Source organism: Bombyx mandarina, chromosome 19 (genome assembly GCF_030267445.1).
Source record: "Bombyx mandarina strain Sakado chromosome 19, ASM3026744v2".
Lineage (NCBI taxonomy): Eukaryota > Metazoa > Arthropoda > Insecta > Lepidoptera > Bombycidae > Bombyx > Bombyx mandarina.
Window position 1 is genome coordinate 4,356,079 of NC_143225.1, and position 18,163 is coordinate 4,374,241.

Sequence of the window (18,163 nt, forward strand, 5' to 3'; positions counted from 1 at the left end):
GGTATATGATAGAAGAGTATGGAAGGAGAAAACATGTTGCGCCGACCCCAGATGACTGGGAGAAGGGCAGGATAATGATGATGATGATGATGATTTAGAAACAACTGCTGTTTAATCTTATATTTAGTATTTACGTATTATAGTTACGTATATATTTCGTACTGTACTTTCTTAGTGGTCTTTATGAAAAACAATAGTATTTTACACGCGTCTTAAAGAAAATCCATTTTCCAACAAGCACTGGACATATGCTTATATTTCTTGAAAAGCCTTTTGGATGAAGCCAAAAATACATTCCCGTACATCTTGATTTTGGTTTTTAGATCAAAATGTCAGGTTCAGACACTCCATCCGTGATCGAAGGGCTGGATGTTGAATTGGACTTCTTCAAGGATGCCAGAGTCCTGTGGTTTAAGGTAACTTTTTTTTATATACACGTTCGTTTCAATTAGCCTATTTTGTTATACGTGTGCTCGAATTGAATCTGATAATTGATTTAGAGACTTGATATCATAAGATTTAATTTTAAAATTTGATACCGTGTCTGAAACATAGAGTCAGCATTATTTTTCACTCGTACGCTGGCACGATGTCTCGATTTTTGCATTGTCAAGGAGTATTCTTTCATTTTAAAATTTTCCAATAATCTGTGATTTGGTAAGAACTAAGAAAGCTCTAAATATTAAGCTCTGCGTTATTGCAAGACTTTCATTTGTCCGGTAAGCCTTGCATATAACAAAATGGAAAACGGTATTTAAGCTTTGTGTGGCTTAAAAGAATGATAATATCTTTCGGCTTTTTCGCTAATTGGCCTACACCTCTTCTCCAGTGTGCCTTAATCTAGCAACCTAGGCCTAACCGGCCGGCTTCGATACTTTTACCTTGTTTTTCCTTTTACCTTTTAGCATTAAAATCCACTTACACAGTGCGAGCACGATTTCATTTATTAATTAATACGCTTTTATTAGCTTCAGACGTATGTATGTATGTTTGTAACAGAATCTTTGAACATGATTTTGACCCCTTCAAAACGTCGGATTAACTCGAAATTTGGTATACTTACTTATTAAGGACCGAGGACAATCAAATAATAATAAAAAATTGAAAAAAATTTAATTCAACTAAATAATGAAAAATAAATAGTAGTTTAAAAAAACTAACAAAATACGCTTTTATAGAAAATCCAACTAAATAATAGAAAATAAATTTGAATTAAAAATAGTGTAAGAAAAAATGATTTTATTGTAAAAAAGCGTGGGGTGCATTTCAGGACATTATTTATAATTTCTTTTTTTTTATAAAAGATTTTCTATAAATGCGTGATTCGTTAGTTTTTTTAAACTATTATTTATTTTGTCTTGTACTCTGAACGCATTCACAGGAACGAATACTATCCTTCATCGGTATGAGCGATGACGAGTTGTTCTATAATATGTTCGATTATGCGGAAGTTAAGCGCTTGTTCACTAATTACGTGACGTCACCAATCAACCCAAATGAACAGGAATTGGATAAGAGAACGTTTTATGTCACTAAAATCATTGTGGACAAGCTTATACATGAAGACAAGGAGTTTACGGAATGGAGTGAGTAAGATAGAACACTAAACGATACCATACAATGACTATAGCGTGGTATTTTTACTAGTGGTGGGGCGTCTTGTGAGACCGCACGGGCAAATACCACCACCCTACCTATTTCTGCCGTGAAGCAAAAATGCGTTTCGGTTTGAAGGATGGGGCAGCCGTTGTAACTATACTGAGACCTTAGAACTCATATCTCAAGGTGGGCGACGCAGTTACGTTGTAGATGGGCTCCGATAACCACAATACCAGATGTGCTGTGAGACCGTCCACCATTCTATGCAAGAATTTTTTTTCAAAAAAGTACATTTAGGATATTGCATATCGATGACCCTATGGTGTTTGAATAACGGCTATCTGAACCTTGAAAGTGTTATTGATTAGTTTTATATTTGCCTTGTAGACAGACGAGCATATGGTCCATCCGGTAGTGAGTGGTTACCGTCGCTCATGGACATCAGCAACGCATATGGCATAGTCAAGCAGCACCCATTTTCACTGGTGGTAGGACCTCTTGAAAGTCCGCGCGGGTAGGTACCACCGCCCTGCCTATTTCTGCCGTGAAGCAGTAATGCGTTTCGGTTTGAAGGGTGGAGCAGCCGTTGTAACTATACTGAGATCTTAGAACTTATATCTCAAGGTGGGTGGCGCATTTAGGTTGTATATGCTCATGGGCTCCAGTAACCACTTAACACTAGGTGGGCTGTGAGCTCGTCCACCCACCTGAGCAATAAAAAAAAAAACCCTACAAATCTGCTTTCCAAGAAAGTGCGAGTAGGGGTGTCACATTGTGTTTCCACGCATATGTTAGTTATGTTCTACAAGGCTAATAGTTAGCTTCTGAGAAATATAATAACTATAATAGACAGTAGCAATACTATTTTTAGTAACATCAGTATATAGGAAATGCTTGGAAATGCTGATTGATAATCAACAACTAGTTTATGAACTTTATTTGCTTATTTTTATTTATTACACTTCATGTAAAATTTACATTGGCGCACTTAATGGCTAAGGCATTCTCTACCAGTCAACCAAAGGTAGTGCAGAGTAAATAGTGATAGGTGCAATGAAATTTACTATTAAATTACAAATACGTACACAAAAACATATACACATATACATACATGTACACACACACATACATACATACACATAATAGTTTATACAGTATTCAAAGGAATATAATAATAAATTAAGTTAACAAATAGCTTCATCTTAATTTTATGATGAACCTTAAATATAAGTTGGAATAAACTTAGTTGTATTTAAATCCTAATTCTCAACTACAACATTATACCTATATATATTGTAATATTTCATAAAAATCAAATTCAAATTAATTTCATTTTCAACCTTTTAAAGTTCAACAACAACATTTTCAACATTTTAAAAATATATTAAACTGGTTATAATTCTTCAAAATAGAGCGTTGAGATTAAATTTACGAAAATCAAATTACATGAGGATTTAGATATAGATTTGTATGTGTTTTATGTATTTTTTCTCTTTGAATCGTGCTTCTACGTTATATTTAACAATAAGTATTTATTTAAATCTTATATTTAAATCAGACGCGTAGATAAATGCAATACAAAAAGCCGAGTTTGCTCCCTCGTGACTATCTACAAGTTGAATTGTATGAAAAATTTCGATTTCTTTCAACCTATACGTGTGACATCGATCATGCGCGATCATGTGTGATAGAAACCTTCCATGGGGTGCTAACAACATCTGTCAGCTTCATTTTTTTTTTTTTTTTTTATTGCTTAGATAGATGGACGAGCTCACAGCCCACCTGGTGTTAAGTGGTTACTGGAGCCCATAGACATCTACAACGTAAATGCGCCACCCACCTCAGATTCATCACGATTGATATTTGAAATATCGTCGCTGTCAAACCAAAATCTGCTATGTGCAAAAACTCTATTTTGAATTAATGAGTAAAAACATTTTCGTATTATATAAAATTTTATATAAAAGTGAATTTTATCAAATGAAAGCTAGACACATAACAGTTTTTTTGTACGATAGATAGGGCTGTGAACTATACGAAAAGGTCAAAAGTAAAAATCTCAAAGTGCACATAGCAGATTGGTAATGAATCAACGTCTAGTCATACATTGATGGCTGTGATTGGCCAACGATGACGTCATATCGCACGAACCAATCACAAATCAGGAAACGCAATAGTGGCACCAATTGTCAAAATTTAAAAAATTAAATACACGAAGAAAAAAGATGGACGCGCATGTCAATTCTATTTTGTAAAATAAGTCAAAATAATATAATGAGTACATATTTGAAGAAGTAAACGCATTTATTCATTTTATTGGCCGTCTCAAGATACCTCTAAGAAATAGACGCAACGCAGATTTTGGATTGACAACGACGATATACTTCTTCTCAATCGTATCACTCTTGACAGAGCGGTCGTGGTTGTCATGTAGTGTTGGAAGGGGCAGACTTGGTGCGTCTCACGATGTCCCGCCATCTCTTGAAATATATATTTGAAATATTCAATAAAAAATGTAGACCTTGCATATCGGATCGAACTTACATGCCTCTTACGAAGAAAAATGTTTTCCCAAGCCCTTTTTTTTCCAGGGTCATATTATTAATAACGGCCATTTTTTTTTTTATATCGATTAAGTCACAGTAATTTTCTCTAAACAGGAATAATACCTCCGCCTCCGCCCCCTCCGCCACCACCGCCAAAGAAAAAGAAAGGAAAAAAAGGACCTGCTCCTGAAGTCGCACCGGAAGCTAAAGATAAGAAGGGGGGCTTAGGAGGGAAAGGTTCTAAAAGTGGAAAACTAGTGAAAAGTTAGTGCATGTATTATAACTAGTCAGGTCATAAGTATTGTCACACAGTAAAAACTTTTCTTTTAGAATGCTGGCCACAAAAAAGTTTATTGAATTCGAATTTCGAATAGTTCATGACAATAAAAATGTATACTTTTAGAATTTTACTTATTTTTTAATATGGAGTGGACGCTTAAAGAAGAACGTGTTGCAGTTATTGCGTTGCATCGTTGCGGTTACGCGCCAATTCAAATTTTTAACATACTGAAAATTTTGAATATAACCAAAAGATTCGTTTATCGTACCATCAAACGATACAATGAAGACTCTAGTGTAGATGACAGGTCAAGAAGTGGTCGCCCTCGGTCTGTTAGGACTCCAGCAGTGATAAAAGCTGTGAAGGCGCGAATCCAAAGAAATCCCAAACGTAAGCAGAAACTGTTGGCCCTTCAGATGGGGTTAAGCAGAACCACGGTGAAAAGGGTGTTAAATGAAAACTTAGGGCTTCGGGCATATCGAAGAAAAACAGGACATCATTTGAATGCTCGTCTAATGGACCTGAGACTGAAGAGATGCCGCGCTTTGTTGAAGCGGTACGCGGGAAAAAAATATCGGGAAATTATTTTTCGGATGAAAAAATGTTTACCGTAGAAGAGAGCTACAACAAACAAAATGATAAGGTGTATGCACACAGTAGTGAAGAAGCGAGCAACCGTATTCCGCGTGTCCAACGAGGTCATTTTCCATCCTCGCTCATGGTATGGTTGGGAGTTTCTTATTGGGGCTTAACAGAGGTACATTTTTGTGAGAAAGGTGTAAAAACGAATGCAGTTGTGTATCAAAATACAGTCCTGACGAACCTTGTGGTACCTGTTTCTCATACCATGTTCAATAACAGGCACTGGGTATTCCAACAAGATTCGGCGCCAGTTCATAGAGCGAAGAGCACACAAGACTGGCTGGCGGCGCGTGAAATCGACTTCATCCGGCACGAAGACTGGCCCTCCTCCAGTCCAGATTTGAATCCGTTTGATTACAAGATATGGCAACACTTGGAGGAAAAGGCGTGCTCAAAGCCTCATCCCAATTTGGAGTCACTCAAGACATCCTTGATTAAGGCAGCCGACGATATTGACATGGACCTCGTTCGTGTTGCGATAGACGACTGGCCGCGCAGATTGAAGACCTGTATTCAAAATCACGGAGGTCATTTTGAATAAACTTTAGTGTCATAAGAATCTATGTTTTGTTAAGTTCATTTTGGTATATGAATGGTTACATAATGAATAAACTTGTTTCAATTATTTTACATTAAACATGTGACAGAATTTATGACCTGACTAGGTATAATGTAAATTGTGTAAAATGTATTTTGTAAATTTTCATGTTTTGTATGATCCGTGCTGTCGTTGGGTCTTCGTGTCCCCCCCTTCAGGGGACACGGATCGGGCCTCTGCCCGGGCTTGGACTCCCTGCCTAACGAGGCAGGGTGATGATTATGCTTGCTGGCTATTATTAGAAGGCCATGAAGTGATGTGGTTGAGGCGATGATATATGATTTGATGACATGATAAGATGATGATGATTTGTGATAGGGTTCGATTTGTGATCTGTGCTGGCTTGTAAACATTTTATTTATACTGTTATCGGCGCAAATTATTACAATTTTTTTTAAATTGATTATGTATGCGTATAGCTTAAAACTTATTTGAAATAATTAAATATTGTTAATGGCAACAAATAAAAATAATAATTAATTATTGTTACAGAAACTGAAGGAGAGGAAGGTAATAACGGAACTACAGAGATTGATATCTATCTGATTATTAACTTAGATATACAATATGGAATTTATCAAGGACTACTGTAATTATGAATATGAATATTATTATAGTAAACATGTGGTAAACATGTATTTCAGTCCTTTTTTTTATTGTCCTTGTAGGCAGACGAGCATACGGCCCACCTGATGGTGAGTGGTTACCGTCGCCCATGGACTTCAGCAATGCCAGGGGCAGAGCCAAGCCGCTGCCTAAAGTCCTTTCAAATATATATTTTTAGTATTCCAAAGAAGGCCTGCGGAGAGTACTTACTCAACTTTAGGCAACGGCTTGGCTTTGCCTCTGGCATTACTGATGTCTATAAACGGTGACACCACTCACCATCTGTATGCTGCATACAAGGACTGTTTAAAAAAAATCATATTCAAAATCAATCCAATAACATGCTTACTAAAGTATTATGATGTCCCAGGATCATTACTGCCATAAAGCAATCATACACATTACACACATCTATGTACGCATTACTCAATAAAATGTCGTGATTGCATGACTTTATGATTTGCGTATTACTCAATCCAATAATAATAATTATTATATCACGACAAAACTTCTATTATTAGATCTTGAAATAGAAACAGCAGCGGCCACAGTAACCGTGACCGAAGATGACACCAAGCCAGTATTAGATTTGCATGTCACCGAACAAGGAGACGGGAAACCGCAAATGGGAACACCAGACGACATGTATTCTTTTCCGGCTCGTTAGTATAGTTGTGTTTTTATAAAATACTAGCCGTACCCGCCTGCTCCGCTAGGCATTTGAAATTAACATTATTTATTGTCATTATTATTAGGCAATCCTTCCTTGCGTCGGTTTCCTCATTACTGAGGGTCGTGGTCATGGCCTTGAAACAGTTTAAATGTTTCTCTGTCCATGACTCTCTTGGGATGTAATTGTGGTGGGTTCCCACGTCCTTCCACATCAGTATTTCGAAGGGATTTAGTCCTTCACGGCAACTAGTCCCGCTCCGGTCTCTGGTTGGATCCGGGGGCTGGGTTATTTCCCGCCGCCCAGTGCTTGGCGTTGACGTTTTACGGTAGGAATGTCCAGCTCTACTCAACCCTCCTCTTTTCTCATCCGGGCTTGGGACCGGCAATGGCAGAATCCAACACTCATATAAATATTAGCCTATCCATTAAGTAAATGTATTTTCTACATGGATACCAAGTTTCAAGTCAATCGGATGCATGGTTCAGTAGTTATAATGGAGCATCCGTAAAAACCACTGTAGATTTATATATTAGTATAGATTAGTTTCCCAAAAAAAATCTATCAAGTGTCTGTGTTTGTTTGTCCGGTTGTGTCTGGAAAACTGCTGACGTTCTCTGTCAATACTCTAATTAAGTGGATGATGTTTCTTCAAACAAATTTTGAGCTCTTTTTAATTCGAAAACGCAGATCACAAAAAACTGTTTAATTCATTACTGAAATTTTTTTGTTGGGAATTTGAACATCTTGAATTTTTTGATATTTCATTTTATCAAAATTCGAAAATGTAAACAGTCTTGTAAAAACTTTAAACTCTTTTTGCAAACATATCGTCTTCTTTTTGCTTGTGTAATAATAGTATAGCAATAATAGCCAGTGGCTTAGCTCTGCCCTTGGCATTGCTGAAATTCATGGGCGACGGTAACCACTCACCATCAGGTGGGCTGTATGCTCATCTGCCTACAAAGATAATAAAAAAACGTCAGTCGTCTTAACAACTTTCAAACTATAAAAAAATTGTTATGAATAGTTCATTAATATCCGATCCAATACACCAATAATTTTCATGTTATTTGTAACATGAATTACCAAGGTTCATCGTCTCTATAGTATCCTTTACACGATTTTTCAAACTACCTAGGCATTATTAACTAGTGAAGCGTTGATATACGAGCTCGCACTGGTAGGGCTGTCATCATTCCGTTCATATATCTGCTGCGGAGAAAAGCGTTTCGGTTTTAAGGCTGGGACAACCAGTAAAAAAAAAACAATTGAGATATCTATTTTATTCCTGAAAGCGCGTAGACATTTGCATTGTGAGGTCTTTAGATTCCGGTAACCATTAAATTAGGTAGCTTAGACTTTTTTACCCATTTAGTCCATGTAAAAGAAAACTTAACTTAGTTGTTATACTTAATATGTTTAAAAATAGGAAACACAAGTGCTATAGCAACTTTAAATAATGAAGAAGAATGTGATTTTATGAAGATACTAGCGGGTCGCTCCGGCTCCGCTCGGGTCTTTAACAAAAATTTCAATCATATTTGACGTTGTTTTATTTATTTTTTTAAATAAAAGAACACTTATTGCGGCATAACTATAATAGTTAGACATATGCTGTCGCGACACTTTTTGTAAATAATAATGTGTTCTACAAAGTCGTAATACATTATTTTATTCTATCATCAATAATTTTCGCAGGGCACGCGATGTAAAGAATATTTTAGGTAATTTTTTACACCCTGGGTTACATTATTGGAGTTTTAGTAAAGATCTCTAATTTTTTTCAAAATAGCCTGTGTCACTCGGGAATAGTGTAAGCTTACAACCAGTGAAAGAATTTTTCAAATCGGTTCAGTAGTTTCGGAGTCTATTCAATACAAACAAACAAATCTTTAGTCTTTATAATATTAGTATAGATTATGAAATTTTTCAGCTCCAGAAGATTTGGATCCAGAAATCGATGGAATACTAGAATACTTTACTATTGTTGTAAGTTATTTTTGGACAACTAGTTTTCTTTTTTATAAGCTAAATATAATTTGAAAAATAAGAAGATATTTCAATTAGATTACGATGGCAGATGTCTTTGAGACACAGTAGCCTCTTGTACGTGGTAATAAGAATCGGAATGGTCAGTAATGATCACGCTGATGATTTACTGGTGGTAGGACCTCTTGTGAGTCCGCGCCGGTAGGTACCACAACCCTGCCTATTTCTGTCGTGAAGCAGTAATGCGTTTCGGTTTGAAGGGTAGGGCAGCCGTTGTAATTATACTGAGACCTTAGAATTCATATCTTAAGGTGGGTGGCGGCATTTACGTTGTAGATTTCTATAGGCTCCGGTAACCACTTAACACCAGGTGGACCGTGAGCTCGTCCACCCGTCTAAGCAATATAAATAATAAAAACTCCATCACTTGATACCACAGACCAACTAACAAACTTATTTACCACTACTACCCTATCTACTAACCCATCACTGAAGAAGAAACTACTTTGCTGTCCAATAAATTGATCACATTTTTACAGCGGTCAGTTCCAAGAGTGATCCAGTATCCAAAATTGATTCCAACATTCGGTGCATTAACTCCTCAATTAGCGCAACGGAACCGGCGTTACATCTATTTTATCAGGCAAACTCAGGGAGAAATCCCCCTCGCGGAATCTTCATATCTTACGATGCTGAAGATGCCTGACTATGTCCTTACCGGGATCACCTCAGGAAAAGTGCTAATGAGCTTGGGACTTCAGTTGAAAGAGGTGAAAAGTTATTGTTGTTATTTTCTGCCAAAAGCAAATCGCAAATTTGATGGAGGTGGTGCTTAGTAACAAAGTTTGTTTTAAAATCAAATTCATGGAAGCAATTCGAACAAATATTAAAGTAATCTCAATTTGTGCATATAAATTATAACATCACTATACTCTATTCCAATTACGAAGGCCCATGAGACAGGTGTTATTATTATGTTATTGTGTGTGTGTGTGTGTGTGTGTGAATTAATTGTATAATGATTCAGATTGATTGTGTATTTTTTTAATTATGTTTACGATCATGAACAAAAAATTATTATTATTTCAAATTATACGGAACGGGAAGAGTTAGGTTCTGACAAGTGTCAAAAGGGACTTCGTAATTGGAATAGAGTATAGGACTTTTTGGAGGGAACGCGAGGAGTGAAGTTGTGTGATTTGTTTTATTTTGTCTATTTAGTGTTTCTTCGGGTTTAAATGTGTAATAATGGTGGTTTATTAACTGTTTAATATCTGTGAAAGTGCACAAATGTGGGAAAATGAAACAAAGCCGCTGGACGTAGCTTCACAGGATCCTCCAAAAAGTCAACTGAAAAAATCTTAGTAAATGACCACCATTTTACTGAGATTATATTTCATCCCATATCATCTCATCTCATTTCATTTCATTTCATCCCAGTTGATTAGTGTCTCAAATTAATTATCTTCATTTCATTTCACTCCATAAAATAATTTTTCATAAAAATATGAATAATATAAATTAAAATAAGACATGACTTAAAGGTCTCAGTTACCAGGTCATAAAATTTCTAAAAAAAAAGGAATAGAGTATAAGTCCAAATATTTTATTAACAAACGTTAATGTACTTAGAATGTGATTCACACAATTCACGTAATATATTATTATTTCCTAGTTTTCTAGCTCATTTTCTAGCTCAGACACGTACCACAATCTTCTATCGTGAAAAAAGTATATAATACAATCAAAGCTTCGATCTAATGTCCCAGGGCGGTGGTGGTTATTAACATTGTAATGTGGACATGGCCTTTTTTGCCCACAAATAAACACAACAAAACATTACGTGGCGTCATATTCTAATTGTTTTAAGCAGTCAAAGATATCCGATGACTAAACCAATATTTTGCAAAAACCATTGTTACTTATTTTACTGGTGGTAGGACCTCTTGTGAGTCCGCGCGGGTGGGTTGTGAGCTCGTCCACCGCCACCCTGCCTCTTTCTGCCGTGAAGCAGTAATGCGTTTCGGTTTGAAGAGTGGGGCAGCCGTTGTAACTATACTTGAGACCTTAGAACTTAGTCTCAAGGTGCGCTACTGGTCTTACTAGAACTCCGACATTGATCTTCGCTTGCATCTATACATATAAATACTATTTTTACTGGTGGTAGGACCTCTTGTGAGACTGCGCGTGTGGGTACCACCACTCTGCCTATTTCTACCGTGAAGCAGTAATACGTTTCGGTTTGAAGGGTGCGGCAGCCGTTGTAACTATACTGAGACCTTAGAACTTATATCTCAAGCTGGGTGGCGCATTTACGTTGTAGTAGTCTATGGGCTCCAGTATGGGCTGTGAGATCGTGCACCTACCTACGCAATAAAAAAATTTGCTTCAAATGTGAAAGGTTTATACAGTTAATAAATGGTATATATGTTTTATATAGCTTATATGCTAAATTCTATTTGAGTTCATATAGGTAATTTCTTTTCCAGGCCTACATTCGACTATTCGAAAAGCAATTTCGTGAGATAACCGTATTGACTCCAGAAAATAGTCAGTCAACGCTTTCGCGTCAACTGTCGTATGCTGGAGCACATCACATCATGGACGAGACAGCTTCTCAGGTCGGTTTTAAGGTGCCTCTTGAATCTTGACCGAAACTAGAGAACTAAACAAAAAAATTAAACAAAACCGTATCATCACAAGACGTTGTTATTACGCTTTTGTTAACCTTCAGGCGTATGTATGTATGTAACGGAATCTTTGAACATGATTTTGACCCCCTTCAAAACGTCAGATTAACTCGAAACTTGGTATACTTATTAAGGACCGATGACAATTCAATATTTAAAAATTTTTAAAAAAAAAAATTGAAAAAAATTAAATTCAACTAAAAATGAAAAATAAATAATAGTTTAAAAAACTGACAAAATACGCTTTTATAGAAAATCCAACTAAAAAATATAAAATAAATTTTAGTAAATTTGAATTAAAAATAGGATGCTTTTCAGGATATTATTAAAATAACCCTTCTACTCATATCTGTTCATAAAAGATTTATAATTACTTATACCATGCACCCCATGCGTTTTTTACAATAAAATCATTTTTTCTTACACTATTTTTAATTCAAAATTTAATGTCTATTTTTAGTTGGATTTTCTATAAAAGCGTATTTTGTAAAAATTTTTAAGCTATTATTTATTTTTCCATTATGAATCTGTACAATGTGTAGATTTAAGAAAGCATAATACAAAGAATTCGACGTTAAACATAAAATGATATATTGCGAATAAAGAAAACTTTAAGGCGTGTTTTCAGGTGAACTATCTCCGGCCGTCGGATTATAGGAGAATGTCAAACATAGCTCGAGGTGAAAACGCGGAGAAACGGTAGATACTATTAAACCCTTTGAATAATGTTCTTAAATTTTTTTTTGTGTAATAACTTTACGGAAATTATTTCTAGAATTAAGAACATGCGCTCAACTTCTACCGTGTCAATGATAAAATTTCCAGTTCCGAGACAAACTTCGATAGCGGAATCGGTAAATGCCTTAATATTTTTCTTGTATTGCTAATAGCGGCCCGCTCCGGCGTCGTCCGGGTCACAAAAAAATCAAAATAAAAAATTATAATACACACACACATTAACCCTTATATTGGTGTCAGGTTTCATTCAAATAATATTCGTTTTTATCTATTCTTTTATTAATTTTATAAAAAATATAGCCTATGTCACTCGGGGATAGTGTAGCTTACAAACAGTGAAATAATTTTTCAAAACGGTTCAGTAGTTTCGGAGCCTATTCAATACAAACAAACAAATAAATCTTTCCTCTTTATAATATTAGTATAGATGAAAGCCTACTGATGAAAATTTATTTTGTTTATATATTTTTCTTGAAATAATAATATACCTGCTATTACAATTTACTGCACTGAGTTTCGTGGTGTACAAAATCTGTAACATACCGAGGAGTGAAAAGCGACATTTCGCTTAAAACGCGGCATCTATATTTGTAACGAAAGGTGCTTTTTATTTAGTACTAGCTGACCAGGCAGACTTCGCTATGCCTTCATCGATAAATAAAAGACCTAAACTTTTGTATAAAATAAACTTAAGCAAACAATCCGTCAGACAGGGGGGGACACATCAAAAGAAAAACAAAATTGTTATTTTTATTTAATTCCGAGCATTTTCATGTTTATCTACCTTTTAAACCTTCTCTGGACTTTCGCAAATAATTCAAGACCAAAATTAGCCAAATCGGTCCAGCCGTTCCCGAGTTTTAGCAAGACTAGAAATAGCCATTCACACTTCAATATATTTTAGGACTAAACCTCAAGTATATTTGAATAATGATATCAAAATGTTATTATCGTGTATTTACCAACCTAAATGTTTTTCGATCGACCTAGTTTTCACAGGAGAATTCACTTTTTAGAGTACTCGAATATTCGAGGAACCTATAAAGAGCGATCAACAGAAAAGCACAGCCGAAGAAGTGATCGCGGACATCACAGAACTTGTTGGGACTGTAGAATGGTAAGACGTAAGACAAATAAATTAATCATCAAATTTTGCTAGTTTAAAAAACATCACAGAACTTGTTGGGACTGTAGAATGGTAAGACGTAAGACAAATAAATTAACCAACAAATTTTGCTGGTTTAAAAAACATCACAGAACTTGTTGGGACTGTAGAATGGTAAGACGTAAGACAAATAAATTAACCAAAAAATTCTGCTAGTTTAAAAAACATCACAGAACTTGTTGGGACTGTAGAATGGTAAGACGTAAGACAAATAAATTAACCAACAAATTTTGCTAATTTAAAAAACATCACAGAACTTGTTGGGACTGTAGAATGGTAAGACGTAAGACAAATAAATTAACCAACAAATTTTGCTAATTTAAAAAACATCACAGAACTTGTTGGGACTGTAGAATGGTAAGACGTAAGACAAATAAATTAACCAACAAGTTTTGCTAGTTTAAAAACAATTAAAACATGTCATTACATAGACAGATTCATGGTTCGGATTCAGACAGAGCTCAGTTTACCTGGGGCTTGAGGCTACAGGAGCTTAGCCAAAATTAATATCACCGTCACGCTGTAAGATATAGGTTGGTGCTCCATCAATTTTGAAATACAACTTTTACACTCTTAAAGCGGAAACTCACGAATACTTCACGAACGAAATAAGATATGAAAACAGGATGATGATAACACTCGCTCATCGCAGAATTAAATAAAAGACAATAAACCATTTTCGCAAAGACTGCCATAATCATGATTGTGGCTATCTTTGCCAAAATATTTGGTACTTTAAGTCTGTGGCATTATTTCTTGCCTCGTAGTAAAGTTGGCAACTAAAACACAGTAGAAAATTTTAGTTTGCAGTCGAATAAAGAACTGTATTTTTTAAAGTATTCTTAATGAATTAAAGTTTGTATGTATTTTTTATGTGTAAGTTACTCTCGACTATCACTTGATTTCATTATTTTTTTAAGTTATTGCATAGCTTTTATCGCGGGCTTCGAACGCGGCGACCGAATCAAGAAATTCCGTAACAAAAATAAAACCTAACACCCTACCATGTACCTCGCGTTCAACACATTCACACGTTGCGCTTGTGTAGTGTTTGTAAATAAGTGCGCGGCGTAACGTCGCGCATCATGAAAAGTCTGCCCATCTCTCTCTCGCGCGGTCTAGCTTATGACTATGAAGGGGATAGTTAATGTTTTGCTTTTGTTAATGTTTATGAATATAGCGTGATCTTATTTTATTATTGTTTTAATATTAAATTATTATTGTCTAATTATAATTGCATAAGTTGATAAAAAATGCTATGCAATAGCTTTACCGCGGCAGTTCCCGAGTGCCACATGTGTTTTTTTTTTGATTACATTAACGTAATAGTAGCATAAAATAGTTTCATAGATTTAAATGGTATCCCAAGGACTATAGAACATATCGAAGGCGAAATCCACTTTCCGATGCCGGACATCCCAGCCCTGATGGACGAACAGCGGGGTCGAGTAGGCTTCAATGACCCAGCACTCACGAAGCAATTGGAGGAAGCAGTGATGATGTGGCAAAACCACATCGATACGACTATTGCTGCTTGTTTGGGCAAGGTATGTATTGTTCCAGAAAGCAGTATAGATTAAGGGGGGGATTCGGTGATTCTAGTATTTGCGAGGAGTCTAGAAGAAGAAGAAGCAGTCTAGAGTATATTTCTTTCTAAATTATTCACACGCCTCAATATGGTGCAACTTGAAGAGAATTTCTGATTATTTTCTATTAAATTTCCTCTTCTGACCGTATCTTATGCTAGCTAAAAACGGGCGCAGCTTAAAGAAATTTTCTGATTTGTTTCTATTAAACTCTTTATCATATCTTCTGTTGTAAGCATTCAACGCGTAGAGATAAGAAAGCTATCTAGAAAATAATTCATGATATTGAATGCATTTCAATCTAGTCTTTTTTAGTCAAACATTTTGAATTATAAATACACTTTTATTTTTTTATTGCCCTTGTAGGCTGACGAGCATACGGCCCACCTGATGGTGAGTGGTTACCGTCACCCATGGACTTCAGCAATGCCAGGGACAGCCAAGCCACTGCCTACTGCTTAATACTCTCCCAAGCCTCTTTTGAAGAAGGACATGTCATAGCGCTCGGGAAACACCGTGGAGGGAAGCTCATTCCATAGCCGAATAGTACGTGGCAAAAAAGACCTCTGGAAACGCACTGTCGATGAACGCAGCGGTTCCAGATAATATGGATGAACTCTGCTCCGATGGCGGGAGGTGCGATGATAAAAACGAGATGAAGGGATCATCTCAAACAATTCCTCAGAGCACTCCCCATGGAACATACGGTGCAAAATACAGAGGGAACCGAAGTCCCTCCGCAGACCATAGACCGCAGACATAGCAGATTACTATTGATACATATATACAGAGATTAATAATTAGTATACGTATATATCCTGATTTGGAAATAGGTTCGAGAAGGTGAAGGACCGGTTGCAGAATACAAGTACTGGCGTGAAAGAGACGCTGAAATATCCTTATTGGTGGAGCAGCTAAAACAACCGATGGTCGTGAAAATTTTAACGTTGCTAGAGAAAGCCGGCTCGACGTACCTTGAGGTATTTTATGTTCGTACGTAAACATACAAGCACATGCAATTATTACACCACCAGCCATGACCACTCATGAGAGCAAGGGCGCCTGAAGTTTTTCTTTTTCCAAAACATTTCGAGGTTTCCAATCTAAAAGTTTTCTGAAACAGAGTTACACGATGATCCCATTAACTTACAAACGCATAGATACGCATAGATCTTCATTATTTCTACCAAATACGTTATTGTAGATATTTGTAAGGAATTCAAAAAAAATTTCAAATTCATTGTGGCTTAATTTTATTTTGTCTTTGACTTTTCTTTTTCAACTAATTCAGGAAGAATGTGCACCTAATTTACCAACCATACTTAACCATCTATTTTTAATATTAATTTAATAACAAAGTGACTTGTGTTTATCAGATGACTGAAGAATCTTTCTTCAAAAAATCCCATAAATTAATGAACATTACTTAGTAATATCTTCAACATTAATTTAATCAATCATAGATTAATCAACGTCGATGCTGAAAATATACAAATCCTCTTTCTCGGCTCAATTTCAGGGTTTCGCAAATTACAAAGAAAGATTGTTGGAGCAATACAATTTGGCGGGAGATAATCTGAAGTTTCTTTCTACTTTGTTGCGTTTCTTTACTGTGAGTATTCCTTTCTGTGTGCTAAATTGTAAGAAAAAAATATTCTTCTCTCGCATATACATATGTACGCACTCGTAAGACTTCTAGTGTTAGACAGTTCAGGGAACTCATAGAAATCACACTGTAAATACCCATCGACCCTGAAACATGAAATCGATTGTCGATTGGGTTAAGTACCTAGCTGTGCTAACACACAATCACAGTCAATAACTACCAAAAATTCACATTAACATTTTTTTAGATTTCATTTGTCTCACACAATTATTTTTTATTTCATTGTAGAAGTTGTTGTACGTATTTAGTAAAAAAATTAGCACTTCCCATAGAATTCGAATTCCATCAGTCTCATCGCTCGAAGCGACTATTCCCACAGTCCTATCTCTTAGACGATTAACGTATTTAATTTGATCGCAAATCTGACTTTGGTATTATGTTTGACTTCAAGTCTATTTATTACTGGTGGTAGGACCACTTGTGAGTCCGCGCGGATAGGTACCACCGCCCTGCCTATTTCTGCCGTGAAGCAGTAATGCGTTTCGGTTTGAAGGGTGGGGTAGCCGTTGTAACTATACTGAGACTTTAGAACTTGTATCTCAAGGTGGGTGGCGCGTCTACGTTGTAGATGTCTACGGGCTCCAGTAACCACTTAACACCAGGTGGGCTGTGAGCTCGTCCACTCATCTAAGTAATAAAAAAAGGGTTGACGTAAAATAATATTCATTAGCGCTTGTGCTATCATCTAATATCATGTTCACAATTCCCGGGACCAAAATTGAAAGGCAATAGAACAGACGGCCCACATTACGAGACTAATGATCCCAGGCATAATTTAATATTTACCTATTTACTTTAGATGGAATGTGTAGTGCAAAATTCCTAAAAAAATGTAATGCTAATTTTTTTTTTACTTTAACCAAACATCCATCGAATAGACACTACTACTGTTTTTTTTATACTGAGTGAATAGTAAAAATTATCTATAAAACTAAGAATACAGATGTTTCAAGGTATTTGAGCTGCTTTTGTAACCGTTTCGTTGAAATTATCTGATTTTATAAAGTCAACGGCATTTAGCGAGAAAATTAAATGCGTGCAGTAGAAATATCGTCCGTTCGAATTAATGAAAAATCAATCATTTTAAAAAAAAATGAAATTGAAATGGAATGGTTCAAAGTAAATGCGTTACTTTTTGATTACTTCTACCGTTCACTATAAGTACGAACTTAAAGGTAATCGAAGACGAATCACCTCTCCAACAAGTAGTGGAGACTCTACCGGAAATGGTAGAGAGCATCTACATGATGTGGGTTCTCTCAAAAGGGTATAAGGCGGATGAGACAATGGTGCCCCTACTGTCGAGGATATCTTGGGCCCTGTGTGACAAATTAGAACGGTTCCTTGACGTTCATAAGCTGTTTGAGTAAGTACATTCTCATTGT

The 18,163-nt window shown here is 36.0% G+C and overlaps 1 protein-coding gene across 1 annotated transcript in view; it reads left to right on the top strand.

Annotated features, from left to right (window-relative positions):
• Positions 1-329: 329 nt before the first annotated feature.
• Positions 330-18,163, top strand: part of Dhc98D (Dynein heavy chain at 89D) — a 109,075-nt gene continuing 91,241 nt past the window's right edge. Inside the window, exons 1-15 of the mRNA XM_089735420.1 lie at positions 330-416; positions 1,382-1,586; positions 4,260-4,409; positions 6,158-6,175; positions 6,793-6,933; positions 8,878-8,933; positions 9,473-9,703; positions 11,423-11,554; positions 12,252-12,322; positions 12,399-12,477; positions 13,378-13,478; positions 14,896-15,073; positions 15,946-16,092; positions 16,632-16,724; positions 17,954-18,144. Of these exons, the coding sequence (XP_089591546.1) occupies positions 330-416; positions 1,382-1,586; positions 4,260-4,409; positions 6,158-6,175; positions 6,793-6,933; positions 8,878-8,933; positions 9,473-9,703; positions 11,423-11,554; positions 12,252-12,322; positions 12,399-12,477; positions 13,378-13,478; positions 14,896-15,073; positions 15,946-16,092; positions 16,632-16,724; positions 17,954-18,144 (1,880 nt within the window). The remainder of the gene's footprint in view (positions 417-1,381; positions 1,587-4,259; positions 4,410-6,157; positions 6,176-6,792; positions 6,934-8,877; positions 8,934-9,472; positions 9,704-11,422; positions 11,555-12,251; positions 12,323-12,398; positions 12,478-13,377; positions 13,479-14,895; positions 15,074-15,945; positions 16,093-16,631; positions 16,725-17,953; positions 18,145-18,163) is intronic.